The sequence below is a fragment of the Trachinotus anak genome, unplaced genomic scaffold, assembly GCF_046630095.1.
Source record: "Trachinotus anak isolate AG129_WGS33_773 ecotype Australia unplaced genomic scaffold, CSIRO_AGI_Tana_v1 ptg000014l, whole genome shotgun sequence".
NCBI classification, from domain to species: Eukaryota; Metazoa; Chordata; class Actinopteri; order Carangiformes; family Carangidae; genus Trachinotus; species Trachinotus anak.
The window spans coordinates 18,736,578-18,752,608 of record NW_027273865.1 but is presented as its reverse complement, the minus strand read 5'-3'; the positions used below and the strand labels follow the sequence as shown (position 1 = coordinate 18,752,608).

The 16,031-nt window shown below is 42.0% G+C and overlaps 1 protein-coding gene across 1 annotated transcript in view; it reads left to right on the top strand.

Annotated features, from left to right (window-relative positions):
* The window catches only part of clpb (ClpB family mitochondrial disaggregase), a 31,720-nt gene that overhangs the window by 4,490 nt on the left and 11,199 nt on the right, over positions 1-16,031 (top strand). The window contains exons 4-7 of the mRNA XM_071497383.1: positions 4,766-4,869; positions 6,440-6,568; positions 11,126-11,223; positions 13,397-13,511. Of these exons, the coding sequence (XP_071353484.1) occupies positions 4,766-4,869; positions 6,440-6,568; positions 11,126-11,223; positions 13,397-13,511 (446 nt within the window). The remainder of the gene's footprint in view (positions 1-4,765; positions 4,870-6,439; positions 6,569-11,125; positions 11,224-13,396; positions 13,512-16,031) is intronic.

Below are 16,031 nucleotides of genomic sequence, written 5' to 3'. Positions count from 1 at the left end.
TAATCAAAGATTTATCAACAATTTTGATAATCAATCAATAGTTTAAATCATTTATCAACAAAAGATAAAGACAGCCTTTATTAGTCCCCCAGTGGTGAAATTTGCAGTATTACAGCAGTAAAGTGGACAGTGCAAGAGAAAAAATAACAAATGGCAGTAACAGATACTTAAGAAAAAGGTAAATAATAGATAATAATAAAATTATAATATATACAGTTAGATATTTGTCAGATATTTGCTGGTTTCAGCTCCTCAGATGTGAGAATTTGATGCTTTTACCTGATTGTAAAATTGCACCTTTGGATTTTGTTGACATCAACTTGGGCTCTTGCACTTTACAATATTTCTTCCATTTTAGAGACAATAATCAAATGTAAAGATAATTGTAAGATTGATTGTAAATGAAAACAATTGTTAGTTGCATTCTTTTCTACTTTGATCATTTCACACAGTATCTTACATATTACATTTACGTGACTTGTGCTGAGCGATTACAGGCGTGGAACATATTGATGTATGTTGTGGTGTTTGTAATGATGTGATGTGTCTGTCTGTGTTTTTGGATACAAATTTGGTCTGTGTGTTTGAATCTGTACACATTGTGTACATGTGTCACTGCACTGTCGTGTGTGTGTGTGTGTGAGTGTGTGTGTGCGCGTTATGAGCGCTATAACTCAGCAAGGCAGTGACACTCCTCTATGTTTAATCCCGTCTTCCAACCCCCCAGTGAGCCGTCACTGCTGCGGGGAAGACAGAACATCGGTTCACACACATCATTCACACACACACACACACAAAAACACACACAAAAACAAGGGGAGTTTATACCAAATATCTTACAGGCCAACTGTCTATTACTCAGCCACACACAACTTTATTTGCAACCGTTAAGTGAAAACACAGTGAACATTACTCATGAACAAGGTCTAGCCTGTAGCTACAATGTCATTGTGGATCCTATTGTTGAATTATTTCACCCCTCCCTCACTGTGCATTTATATAGAAGTGATAACTGTGTTTCAAGAGACGGAGGGTTACACCGCACTGCCATTTCAGTGGAAACTGTAGCTGTCCTCGGACTGTTTCTAGGTGTAGCGTCCAACAGGCAGCCTCTCTTATGTTCAGGGGTCGAGGTGCGGCTGTATGAGAGAATCAGGGGTGGAGTAGAGGGGTAAGAGTTAAGGGTGAGACATCAGGGGGCGTGTGTTTGCTTAGCTTTGATGTGGGGCTAAATCGGGGAGGCGCAGGGCCTGGCCCACTGTTTGCACTCTTTAACACACAATACCCATCTCCATCTCTCTTTCTCTCCCTCCATCCCTCCATCGCTGCATTCACGTGCACAATGAGCGCTCAGCCGAGTGAGACGCCTGTTGACCGTTCCGACCTGTCGGCCGAGTGACTTGATGGGAGGGAGGAGGGATGGTGGAACGAGAGGATGAGTGGCTTGTTGGGAAAGAGAGGGAGAGAGAAGTTAAGCAGTGGAGAGAGAGTGATATGAAATGGGATTATGGGTTTGGGATTAGCTGGGCTACATTTCACATTCGGTGTTGTAGAAAGAAGGAAATGCACTTAATGACCATCCTTTTTTTTTTTACCTTGCAAAAAAAATACGCGAAAAAAAACCACAAAATTACGTTTTGACCGATCAGGTTATTTGGCTGAAATAACCAACTAGTTTCAGTGAACCTTTCTTCCTGGCATCTACCTGACCCCAGGTGCGCACCAGGTGAGATGAGGTCAAGTGAGGTCCAGCGTCTGGGCCAGGTGGTCAGAGACATGGATGGTCAGCTCAGCTCAGCTCAGGTGTCTATTATAGCACCAGAGAGACGGAAGTGTCTGTTTCCTGTCTTCCCTCCAGGGCAGGATGGGAAACCAACACCAGCGTCCAGCAGTGACACCAGTCACCTGCTGGCAAACCTCGGACCGAGCTGGAAGGTCAAATCTACCAGCCTGCGCTCCTTGACCTGTGTTAAATAAGTTGTGGCCATTACTATAACATTTTTTGGTAAAAAAGGAGAGTGGGTTAGCAAGGAGACCATCATTTTAACTGGAGGCACTCGTTTCAAGCATCTCCTCAGCTGAAGTGTCCTTGGGCAAGACACAGGTCCCTGCTCAGCTTAACTCAGACATCCCCGATGAAGTAGGCAAATAAAAAAGGATCTTCTCACAAGGACTTGCTATTTTAACACAAGTGTGTAACTGCTTAGTAGTGTCTGATGGCTTGATGAACTCTGGACAGGAAATAATATGCAGATAAATAAAACAAAAATGTAAACAAACATTGCCATTAAGGATGCTTCAGTTCAATAAAATGCAGCATATATTTTGTGTTACATCTTGTGACAGAGGCAGAGGGTTGAGAGGGAACATTAAGTCAGCAGCTAGATAATTCCCTCCTTATTTAACTCACATGCATTTTGTCTTAGTTAAGATAAGAAAGAAAAATAATCTTGTAATTTGTAGATGATATGTTTTGGTAATTGTGAGATTGTATTAGGAAGTCAGTAATTTTAACTTTTGGCTCAGTCCTTTTAAATGGGAGTTTAAACTAATTAACCTCTGCATGCCTTCAGTTTGGCCTCAAATTAGTGCTGCAACTCTCCTCCTAAATGTCCCAAATAAAGTTAGCCACTTGATCATCAGTTGATTAGTAAAACTATAAAGTGTTTTCAAAAGCTCATTAGTTTTAGCACTATCCAGTGTAATTAAATCTCCCTCTCTTTCATGTTTTTAGCTGCACTTCCCTCCTTTCAACCACTCCTCCTCCTCCTCCCTGCTGTTTTCCTGTCTTTATCCCTTCGTGTTTACCTTTCTGATGCCATTAACCCTTTTCAGACCATCTCATTTCTTCACACAGTCCTGCCCAGCCTCGTGTGACCAACCATAGTTTGAGTTTGTGTGTCTGTATGTGTCTCGGAGGATGCATCGATGTGTTTGTAGAAGTGCTTGCAAGGGTGAGAGGAGAGCCCTCTGTGGGTCACATCCCCCCTCCTGCCGCCTCCAGCCACAGTGATACAGTAACAAAAGGGGACCTCCCGATAGTCCTTTTATTCCCCCTCAGCAAGGTCAGACACAAAGACCTGGTCAGGCTGTTCTCAGCCTCGCTCTCCCACAGGAACACACATGTTCTGTAGTGATGACACAAACTAAGTCTGACCAGTTTTTAATGATGTTAAAGGAGCTGAAGGGAACAATTCTCTTACTCTTCTTCTGTTTTTTTTTTTTTTTGGTTGTTTTTTTTTTAGTTTTACTGATATATTAATGTCTTTGAATACTGTCTTGTGATATTTGATCCTCTACTGTTATCCCACACACTGATACCAGATTAGATTTTGATAATCCAATGACAGTAAATTCTTTAAGCAAAAATTGCCAAACATTTGCAGGTTCCAGCTTCTGAAATGTGAAGATTTGATGCTTTTTATAATATCTAATAGTAGACTTTGGCTTTATAAAAAAGCAATTTGAATGTTTCACCTTCGGCTCTGGGAAATTACAATTACCATAGGCTTTTTTTCTGATACACATTTTAGAGAGTAGCAAGTAATCATAAAAAAATTGCAGATGAGTATCTAGTAGAAAAAAGTTTGGCGGTTTAAATATCCTCTGACATCCTTTAAAAAAAAAAAGTACTTTTTCTATTGCTGTAACAGGTATTTAATTTCACCCCACTATCACCTTTAAATTGACTCAGTGGTGTAATATCAGAGTTGACTTACGAAGCTGCTCCATCATTGAGGTCATATCTCCTGTCATGTCTCATTTCTTAGAGCACAGTCTCTCTGAAAGGGAAGCTGTAGCCTGTTACGTGGTCAAGTGTGGTTGCTATTAAAAAAAAGGGGCCCACCTCATGCTTTTATGAGTAATCATTTTTGCTCCATTTAGGCCTTTTCAGGCCCCTGCCATAACCATTTAGCTGAAAATGACCCATCACTCCCTCTCAGGCTGCATTACATAGTCACAGGTTTAATGACAGCCAGAAGCGAACTGGCAGGGTTCATGTTTCGGCCATCGCCCCCGTTTTCTCTCTCAGTCGGCACAGACGGGCTAGCTTTTGTGTGTTTGTGTGCATTTGTGTGCATGTCTGTTTCTCAATGTCAAAGTCAATGCTCATGTTCATGGTGGTAAATGTAAAGCGTGTGTGTGAGTGTGTTCTGTAGACGGAGAGACGGTACCTGGAATGTCCGTCGGGTCACAGTGAGTGGTGTTGCCGAGGTACTTGTGTTTGTTCTGTAAGGCGGTACGCTCCAATGAAGGCCTGCACACAGACACCCACTGCAACACACAGACCCCCCAACTGCGCCGGAAACAGGCCCGACCCTTGCCCCCTTCAATGTACACATATGTACATGTTACAAAGCAGACAAGTGTGTACTGTTGGAGGGAAGCAGCCATTGGAGTGTATTCACCAATACGGGACAGACTAAAGTGATTCAGGTGAAAGAGTTGTGGTCATTTGAGGAAGTGCATATTTACACCTACATCAGCATGCAGACGTAGGTGTTTGTTTTCTCATCACAACCCTTCGTTAAAGGGTCAGACTTACAGTGTGTTTGGTGATATGAAGTAAGCAAGTCTCATCCCAAAGTTTCACATTACCAGATCCATGTATCTGCTGAAACTCTTTTATTTGAACAATAACAACAACGAATAAAAAGTCTAATTTGCATGTACCGATATATGGCCCATCCCTTGTAAAATGTAAGTATTTCTAGATTCTTGTGATATGTATATAAATGTGTCTGTGTCTTCTGTTGTTTTCCAGTGTGGTGAAGGTTCTGCTGGAAGCCGGTGCTGACCCAAACGCCGGAGATCACTTCAATAATGTTTATGACACCTCACGGGAGAAAGGCATCCACTCCCTGGAAGGTAGAAAAAAAAAAACACCCTGCAACTGTGTGTGTATTCATCACGTGTGTGTGTTTGTGTGTGTGGTTGCTATATTACACATATGAATCCTAAGTGTTGAACCAGATATTATGAGACATTATAATTTGCATAAAGATTTGCATATATGTACACGATTCATTTCTTCTGTATTATTTGTTTTATATGTTCTGTGACAAGTAGTGTGTGTTTTATTTGTTTTTCTCCTAAGCTGCACACACAGTCACACACAAACACACTGGCAGGATGGGAGAGGTACACACACACACACACACACACACACACACACACACACACACACACACACACACACACACACAAGCATTACCCCCCCTAGTCTGTGTTGGGTTTCTGCAGACATATTTATATGGGATATGTATATTGCAGACATTTATATGGCTGTCAGGTTTGGGTCCACGTGGGGCTGGCGCAGCGTGGGGAAGCGTTTCCCAGACGCACACTGATGGATGGGCCAGGGGGGCCTGTGCGACGCTTTATTGGGTTAGCTATGATTATCCCGCCCTGTCTCACACACACACACACACACGTGCGCGCACATACACACACACACACACACAGACACTGCAGAGAGAGACTGTCAGAGCGATAGAGAAAAGGAGTAGGATGGATTGAGGGAGGGAGGGAAAGACTGATGGAGCAAGGAAGAAGGAAAAGAGAGAAGCAGTGAAAGAAAGAAGGGGATGGGAAGAAGAACTGGAGTGTCGATACGCAGTGAGAGGTTAAAGATGGAGGAGAAGGAAGAAGATGTGGACGTTTGGAGGGGTGTTAGAGGGAGGGAGCGATAGAAGGAAATGGGTTGGATGATGAGGGAGGGAGAAGAGAGGAAGTCAGGAAATGGATGAGACAAAGTTATTGGGATAGAGGGAGAGGGGAGGGAGGAGGGAAGAAGAGGGTGCAAGTGATGAAAGGAATTGATGGATGCCGAGGAGGAGAGGAAGGAGGCGGAAAAAATAAAAAGGGATGATGGAGGAGTGGCACGAGATGAGTGCTCTTATGAAAAAGAGAAGTAAGGAGAGAATGATAGACTATCTCTATTATTAGTAAGGAGCACAGCAAAGGAGGCCCTAAAACACAGCTCCCATTATTCCGATCATGTTGGACAGTTGAGCTTAAATCTGCGAAAATGAACAAAGCTGGAAACAGGAAAGACAATTTTGTAGTCTGCTGTGTGATCATTGTCACACTTTCGGGAGCCTCGCTGTTGAGTGAGAATAGATTAAATCAAGTTCTTCAGGAATCAAAGGCTCAAACATTTCCTGTTAAATTTGTTTGTTACTTCATAACAATCATTTTCTTCAGCTCCAGGGAATATACCGTTTGCATCTCAGATTAGACTCAGACTTTTCTTGTTTTCCATCTTTGAGAAATGTATTCACTTTAAAAGTTATTAAAAGATCAAGCTTTTATATTCATTATTTGCGTCAGACATAAAAAATAAATGAAACTTGTAGCCCGTGTGTGCATGTGTCTTTTTTTTCTGTCCTTTTCTAATTTTTCTCATTCATATATTTTTTTCCACCCCTCCCTGTAGTCCTGGTGTCCAGAGAGGATGAATTCAGCAGCAGGCTCAGCAGCAGAGCTGGTTTCCGCGGCTGCACGGCTCTTCACTACGCCACCCTGGCTGATGACCCACGCACTGTCAGCATGCTGCTGGAGGCTGGTACGTCACCGTCCACCACATTGCGGTCCATGTTGGATCTCTGACGGGTTTTTAATATCTACACATAAACTGTTTAAGGAAGTTCTACCTCAACTCTGCAGTTTTACATCCTAGTGGCCTGACTCGATTCTCATGCACCAAAACTCCCTTTTGTTTTTCTCCAACCTAAATAGTGAAAATCTGTAGCCGAGGTATAAAGATAGGATCAGTGTCTTAGCCAATAAATGTTCTGGACTTTACTGTGGCTCACTTTCATGTTGCTCATTTTATTTTATTCTCTTGAAGCTCTCCTTCCTGACCACCTTTTATAAAGAGAAAAAGGGATTTTTGCACTCCCTGCTTATATAAACCAAGTCCGTCCCTCATGAGAGAAAACTACAAAAATTGCAGCTGTCACCTTAATTGTGTCAGTCGCTGCTAAACCAGTCTCACAGACCTCAGTTATATTTTCCACTGGAAGGGAAAAGTCCCAGTGGTGTGACGTAATGCCTTTAGCTGTTGTTAGGATGAAGTTCAAGCAGTTTGGATTCTTGTCATTGTCAACAGTTAGTTTACTCATTTATTTCGTCTGCCAAGGAGGTTTTGTTGTCAGTGCCATACAGTATGTTGTTTGTTTGTTTGTTACTCAACATAGGTCAGTGATCTTGGTAGAAATTTATCCCAAAGAAATAACTTTTTGGTGCCATTTAGAAAGCCATTCATGAATTTAACTGTCACATGTGGAAATAAGATTTAAGCCTCACTTATTTTCTCTTCAACTGATTTTTTTTAGCTTTTTGAATTTCCACTGAGACTAGATGAGCTAATTTATTTATTTATTTTCATAATTGCCCTAAGAAACATGATATGCACACGTTGGTGTTATCTTTTACATCCTCCTTTTATGGGATAACATTGTTTCTGTTAATTCACATTCAGGCATACGATGTATTTATTGTGGGAAACTTCAATTACTAATTCAAAGGTACGAGTTTAACACATGCCAGGCTCCTAACTTTACTCTTTGATGTCCAAACTAACTGGTTTTCATTCTGCCCTTAGAGCCGGAGACATTATTGCCTGCATAAGCTTTAAGAAGCTCTCTCTTGTATCACCATCTTTACGTAATATAAACAGTATTACAAAGCTCATTTGAAATTGATCACTTGTTCATACCCCCTCCTCGTTCACCCCTGTTACACTCGCACCTGTCGTTGACTCAGCTCCACTCACACACACACACTCACAGACCCAGAGGGCAGAATATCCCCCTCAGTTTCCAGGCGAGCAGCTCTTAAACAAGCTAGGCCTAGTTGAACTGTGACCTCCACACAGAACATGCCCTTGGGGTAACTCCACAATCACAGGATGTGTGTGTCTTTGTGAGTGTGTTTGTGTGTGAAAACATGTGTGTGTTTGTGCACTCAAGCCTCCATTTCATTAAAATATTCATATATTCATGTATGCTTTTATCCTTTTTATATGCTTCTGTTTGTGCACGCCTTGTTGAACCTTAACTCGGGCGACATTTGGAGTTGTTGCTTTTTAGCCTAATGGGTTTTTAATCTAAAAACACTCCATTTTTTTGGCTCAAACTCCCCAACCAAAACCACCATCATTGTACACACACACACAAACCCACACAAGCTAGTATTAATGTCTTGTTTATGTTTATGATGGATGGTTCATCCAGAGCTGTGTCTGCCTGTCTCTCCCGTCTCACCCCTGCGCCTGTAAGCACTCTGTACGCTTAAACAAATCACCTCGTCTAACTCGATCAAATGTTCTGCAGACGCATTTTTGAATTAAAAAGGTAAGAAATTTCACAAAGCAGAGACATTTGTTTTAGGACAATCAGATTAAAGACGGGGTTAGTCGTTGCTCGCCCGACTGTGCCGTTGCTGGGTTGGCGCCACCATCACAGCCAATAACAATCATGACATCACACACACTCAATCAAAAACACATTGCAGTTAGTGTGTGTGTGTGGTTTTGTGTAAATCAGTGCATAATTAAGTCTTTAATTATAGTTTTTAATACCTGTTTGATAATTCTTGACAAAGCTTGTGTCAATTGTACTGTTTTTGTTCCTCTTTGTAGCCTCCTAGCCATCATTTTTTAAATATTTTTATTTACATCATCACCAAAATCTTATAAGCTAGCACAGCTTCAGGACATCTATGTGGATTTGGGTGTGTGTGTCATCTTCCCTTCATGTATGTGCACATTGTGTGTATCCTATACCTTGTTATTTCCCCTGTGTTTGTGTGCATCCATGTTACTCTGCTAGCCATGGGTTTGCTCTTTTGGCCTTAGCTGGCCCTCGACTCACATCTCCATCCATCACAGTCTCCAGGCCCACCCTCAGGCTTCTGCTCGCCCCTCAGTCCCTCACCCTACCTGCGGAGGCTCTCTAGATTCTCCCTGAGCTCCACATCAGGCCTGTGGCCAGGGGCACTCAGTAATGGACCGCTCCGTAGGTGGTAGGAGGCTAGAGGAGACACACATGCTCACAGATGCACACAATACAGATACAAGGACACACACACACACAAAGACCAGCAGGGTCTCTCTCCCAACAGCTGCAATGAAAGAGAGGGAGGAGGAAATAGGAAAGAGGAGGGGACTCCTAATAGGCATAACTAAAGCTCTCCTAATGAAGGGATCCTGTGTATGCGTGTGTGTGCGTGTGTGTGCGTGTGTGTGCGTGTGTGTGCGTGTGTGTGCGTGCGTGTGTGTGTGTGTGTGTGTGTGTGTGTGTGTGTGTGTGAGAGAGAGAGAGAGAGAGAGTGTGTCTGTGCATGTGTCGTTAGGGTTGATCCTGTTATAAAGTGCTATGGCCCAGAGGGTTGGCCTGATATTAAAGCCCTAAATGATGCTATTTATTATGTCCAGTGTGTATGTGTGTGTGTGTGTGTGAGTGTGTGGGTACTTTATTGCTTTCCTCCCTCATGTTTTTGGTGGGCTGGGGGGGCGGTTAGTGGTGTATTGTTGTTGGGATCGATAGCTTTGTGAGCAAGTCACAAAATTTAGGGCTTTATCAATAATCACCACAGTGATTATTAGTCTCTGTGGTGAGTGCACAGAGCAAAAGAAACAACCGTCACCTGTAGTGATGACTTACAGGTTTATCTGTGCAGCTTACTCAGATCAGTGCATAAACTTCCGAGGGGGAGTCTGGTTCTTAAAGCACAATTCAACAGTTTGTACATTAATATAGATGTTGCTAATGTAAATATCTACACCACCATAATATACACTTGATCAATGTAGAGGATTGTATTGTCAGTGATTCATTTTAACCATTTTAAACTTCTTGTTACAAAGATTTCAGTGGATTTCCCTGTCGACTAACATTTAAAGTGACACATTTCATGTCACTGCCATGAGTTTGCAGTGTTGCATTTGCTCTCATGGGTGTCCATAATGTCTTCTATTGCATCAAGGCCTCAGACTAAATTGCCAAAGATTGTTGCACAGTGACTCATCACATGTAGCTCAAGTCTTTGTCTCTTGTATATCAAATACTGGAGTAGTAGTGGGTATTGTTTGAAATTGTCAGTGCTATGGCTGATACAATATTTTTCCAGGCCATATCTTAAGGAATATAAACATGTTTTTTTTAATGTAGCAAATGACCACAAACCTGTTAAATGTGGTTCAACTCTGCCTACAGTCTGAAACTAGCAAGATTCAGATTTAAAATCAGAGACTGTCAGATCAAAATATTGAGTACATATCTTCCTTTTCCTTCATGTTAGCTTTTGTTTTGGTGCTGGACTCCAAACACCATCTTTGTTCACTGAGTGTGACTTTTTCACAAACCTTTTGTTCCCTTTACATTATTTATTCCATTTTCACTTGCTCTTGGGTGTAGCTGATGTGACAGAAACATTCACTTGTTCATGTGGAGGCACGAGTGTGTTGGTGACTCTGGGTTGAGAGTGGTGGCACAGGTCAGGGCAGAAGGCACTGCTAACCATGCTCACTGACAAGCTCACCACTGTCCAGCCCTGGCACACTTCACACGTGCTGTGACATTATGTTTCTTCTACATTTACACTCCAGCCCCTTAAAGATCATCCGTTTAACAAAATCTTTCCTCCATTTGACCCCTCCTGCTGGGTGGAAGTGTGTGTTTTTTCCGCTCAGTGGCCCCCAACCTGCAACAACCTGCAGTGTGTATAAATTGTATAATAGTCCAGGGTGTTGGTGTGTGGGTGTAGGGGTCAGAGTGTGTGTGTTATTGGCACGCGTTGCAGATATGAAACCCCCTACAGGGTCATTGCGTGGCCCTCCTGCTTCACTGCAGTTAGCCTCGGTGACCCCTGAACCCATGTGACCTCTCACCCCTAACCTCACCCGCTTGATCGACGTTTTGGCTCTCCTGCTGAGGCAGGTTGTGCATATTCTTGCAACTCTCAAAAAAAACCAAAGTAATTTTCCTGAAAAAAACCCCCAAAAAACTCTGTTATGAGTTTCAGCCATTTTACACATTGTTTCAAATGATCAGATTTTTATGTCTTCTGTTTTTTTGTTTTTTTTTAACTTTCTTTGTTTGTGTTCACTTGCATACAGGTGCCAACCCCCTGCAGACCAATGGCTTGGGACACACAGCCCGGGCCTATGCTAAGGAGGGAGAAGTGAGCCAAGTGCTGCAGGAGTGGGAGGGCAAGGTACGACACACTCATCACATTAACACAAACACGAACACTAACTTTGTTTTGCTGATTGTCTGAGCAATTAAAACAGCATTAGTTTCCATGCATACAAATGTGTTGATCCTGTAGTTGTTTCCTGTAGCTTGCTCCAAATGACTCAGCACAGTTCACTCAGCAGACATCTGTGTCATTTACTTGCCCTCATGCACACAGACACACACTCATCAGGAGGTCTGCGTCCGTCTGGTGACTGAGTGACAGGTGCTATTGAGTATTACAGATGTGAAAGCTGGTAGAGGTTAACTGGGGTTAAAAACCTGCTGAAGAGCAAAGCTGGGTTGTTGATCAGTATGATATAAAGAACATATGATATGAGACGAGATAAAATTAGGAATTTTTGCTATAATATTGTGACATACAGTAGCTTAAATGTTGTTTTTTTCTCCTCTTAAAAGCTCTTTTACTGTGCAAGTTCATCATTAACATTATGATGTTGTTAATCTATGGACATAGTGCCACTATGTATAGCCAAGTGATAAATTCTCCAAAAAATACCCCAAAAATAATAATCTGGACAATTCCTGTTTAAAAGTACAAAAAATTATCAAAGAAATATTGCCATATTATTGATATTGAGGTTTATTACCCTAAAATACACATCGGTTTAGTTAGATGAACTGAAAGTCCTCTTCAAATGCACAAAATCCTTGTTTGAGCAGGTAGGAAGATGCAATTCAGCACTTTTTGCACATCTTTCCTGCATGGCTTGAATAAAAATGTTTTGAAATCGGGAAAGTTCAGGTGAGGGCAATCCTAAGAGTTTATGAGTTTTGACTGAACAAACCTCCAGAAAACGCTGACTGAGAGAATTTGCTCCTCGTTGTTCAGCTCTCTATTTCACAGGTGTGTAGTAGTAGAAGTGGGGTCTACTGTTTTGTTAAATAAAACTTGAGTTATCCGTAGTTATCTAGCAGCTTGACAGCAGGCTGGAGCTAAACAAGATGGAGAGAGAGAATAAACAGCCTGCCTCCACTGCAGGGTGAAAACCTGGAGTCTGAGGAGACAAAGAGGAGAGGATGAATGAGTCATGGGGTATCTGCAAGAAAGAAGGAGAGAGAAACTGAGGGGGAAGGAGGTGCGAGAAAGAGAAAGGGGAAAGAAAAGAAAGTGGAGTGAAAATACAGAGAAGAGAGGTGAAAGGAGATCAAATCAGCAGAGGAGAGGAAATGGGTGCCAGAAAGAGGAAGGCAAAGGCAGATAGAGAGGTAGAATGTGTTCAAGAGGATGAGGACAGGAAGCAGATAGCTGCTGGGAAATGGAAAGGATATTTCAGTACTGATAGGGAGAGAAGGGAGAAATAAAAGAGATTTTTGAAGAAGAAAGATTCAAGTTTCAAAAAAATGCGACACCTAATATAGCAAAATCATTGTTGACAAAAGAATTGTAGTCATCACCTGGCTTTGCTTACAAAATAATGTCATTTTTTTTATGTCGATCACTTAGCAGTGAGTCCATGAAACAAAAATCTGCCTCTGCACAATGTAAAAACGATTGAATATGTACGCTCTGCAAAATACCTGATGAAAGTTGCTTATCTGAAACATAGGCATTCAATTTATTCTCATTACATCTGTCTGTGCATACAGGAATGAAAAGGTCATGTTTCCTGTTTGACAATATTTAGCAATAAAAGCATCTCCTACAAGGATAAAGAGCCAAGTAAATATTATTTACAAACCCTAAAATGATAAATGTGCCTCACTGGGTTTTACAGCCTATACAACATGCACACACCCTCTATCAATAGACTCTTTATTTGGAAGAGGAAAAATTCCACAGAAATAACATTAACAGGGAAAAAGAAGGAGGGAGTCGCAATCCTGCAGATGATAGCTTTGTATAATTGGCTTCTCAGCAATAACATATCATCAGTAGGGTGAAACTGAACTAACTCAAGACTATCTCAGAGCAATATTTTCCACAGCCTCTTCTTTCTGCTTCAGTGCCCCACAGTGGGGGATGAGTTGTGTAGTTGGAAAGTGTGGTAAAGAAGAAAAGGTGATGATATAGAGATAAAGGAATAAGTGCAGACACACCTGCAGACTCTTTGTTCACACTCTTCTTGATTCATTAACTGTCTCATCTGTTTTCTGTATATTGGTCTTTTTTTTTTTAAACCTCCATCTAGTTCCAGGAGGCGCAGGCTCGGCGGGAGGCAGAGGAGAGGAGGAGGTTCCCCCTGGAGAGGAGGCTGAAGGAGCACATCATCGGACAGGAGGGGGCCATCAACACCGTGGCCTCAGGTAAACACACACACACACGCGCAGGTTAACAGGTAGACAGAAACACACACAAAACATATATGCAGCTAAACTGATTCGCACAAAACACCCATACACCGCATATATAATAATCAGTGTGTACCGTAGCCTTGTCCGCCTCCTCTTTGTTACCACACCGCCTCTCTTTTCCTTTCTTTTTACTCCCTCTCTCTTTTTTCAGCATGTTTCTGTTTTGCACTGCCCTCCTCTTCCTCTCTTCTCCTGCTCTCCTCCCTTCCCTCCAGCAGTAGGCGGGTTCAGACAGACCGGCGGAGGCTGTAATTGGTTAATTGTGATGAATGAGCTGTCTGTCAGGCATACACAGGTGCTGTGTGCATATGTGTGTGTGTTTGTGTGTGACAGCTGAAGAGGCCAGGCTTGGAGCCGCCAGTTAACACGATTACAGAGAGAGGAGACATACTACAGACCCCCCCACACGCACACACACTCTTCCCCTCCTCCTCTTTCCTCTCCCTCTTTCTGCCTTGCCCCTTCTGTCTCTTCTAGCTTTTCACTCCTCTGTTTCTCCCTCCATCTCTATCTCTTTACCCCCTCGATCTCCATCACACCCACTCTTTGTCCTTCACCCTTCTGTCCTTTCCTACTCACACTTCGTGGCCTTCACGCACCTCCTGAATCTTTTCCTCATCGTTCCTCCACGCTGTGCCGTCCATCTTTTTCCTAGAATCAAGGATGGACAGCATGAAAGGCAAAGTGATGGAGGCAGGAAGAGGAAAACAGATAAGACAGGGGGGAAACAAACGAAAGTGATGGGAGACAAAAAAAAAAAAAGAGATAACAACGCTGATGGGAGAAGATAGCAGAGAAGTAGCTGAGAACCAGAAAGCTCGGAGCATTGACAGAAAGACAAAGAGAGCAAGTGTAATGCATGAAGAAGAGGAGGGAGGATGAGTTAGAGCACAATAACACAGCAGACAGTAAAGAGCTGATATTACACCAGGCATCCATGGAGGCCATGTATTGATCCGCAGATGTGTGTGTGTGTGTGTGTTTGTGTGTGTGTTTGTGTTTGTGTTTGTGTTTGTGTTTGTTTGTTTGTTTGTTTGTCTGTTTGTGTGTATTTCAGCAGTGAAGAAAGAGGATGTGTGGTACTTTTATGATCTTGGACATTTTCTATTTAGATTTGTGAAAATAATCAACTGACTCCCAAAGCTAGATGCAGATATTATAATGTTCTGTAATATGTATTTGTAACGTGCAAATACTGCAGAGTTTATAACCAACAGGAGAACAACTTAATTTTTTTTTTTCGCTGAAGACCTCTGTAAAATGCTTAATCAAGAAACTACACAGGACTACTAATGTTTACATAAAAAGCACAGAGTTCTCTGTAAACCAAAAGACACTAATCCATAAGTGAGCAGCAGTTACAAGTGTCACTGTACAGAGGGAGAAAAGTAGAGTCCAAGAAGGAAGAGAGAATCATGGGACCTGTAGTCTTTGGCAGGGTGATGAATGATTGTTGTTATCATGGCAAACTGTCCTGAAAGCCATAGAAGACATCGCCACGGTGATAAAGGAACAGCTTATTGATCCCTCAGTGGTATTACAGTGAATATATCATACACACACACACACAGTGAGAGGGAGCAAGAGAGCATGTGTGATGCCTAAAGAGGTAGACAAGAGGATCCATCTGCAAAGATGCTCTCAAATACACCCCCTATCTAGGGTACAGTTCCACTCATGTTGTGCACTGTTCTGTGAATTTTTTTTTAAAGGTGAGTCAAGCAGGAATCAGCCTCACTCTGGCAGTCAGGGAGAGGAAGCAGAGATTTAGAGATGAGGAGATGGACCAGGAAAGAGAGGAAGGGATATAGTGATAGATAAGGAGACCGCAAATGAGAAAAGGATGTAGAGATAAAGAGAGGAAGAGTCCGACAACGGCCATATACAACAACGTATCCTCAGTCCATACTGTGAGTTCTTACAATGATAAAAAGGGTGTATAATATAGGACTGCAACCAAAGATTATTTTAGATTAATATGTCACTTCTTTTTGTTATTAATAATTAATGAGTGGTTAAGACACACACCATGTGATTGAGATGTACATGGTTTGATTCCAACCAAAAAAAACATTTGTCTCATGTCATCACTTCTCCTCTCCTCCTATGTGAATGCTATAAAAACACCCATTGTAGTTTCCCAGAGCCTAAGATGACATCTTTATTTGTTTGTTTCATGTGACCAGCAGTCTAAAACTCAGCAATATTCACTTTACCCTGATATCAGTCAGAGAGAAAAAGCTCATCTTCACATTAGAGAAGCAGAATAGCAAATAGTTGACTTTTTCTTTATACATTACTTAAAAGATCACTCATCCAAGTCCGCACATTGATTAATCAACTAATTGTTAGTTGTCTGTATGTGCTGCAGTGTGTCAGTGCAAAAACATGTTTGGCAGATGGATGAAGTGATGGTTGTCGTAAAGTTCTGCAGACTAAAATCTGAGAAAAGACAAAAGTTGATGTTTGTAT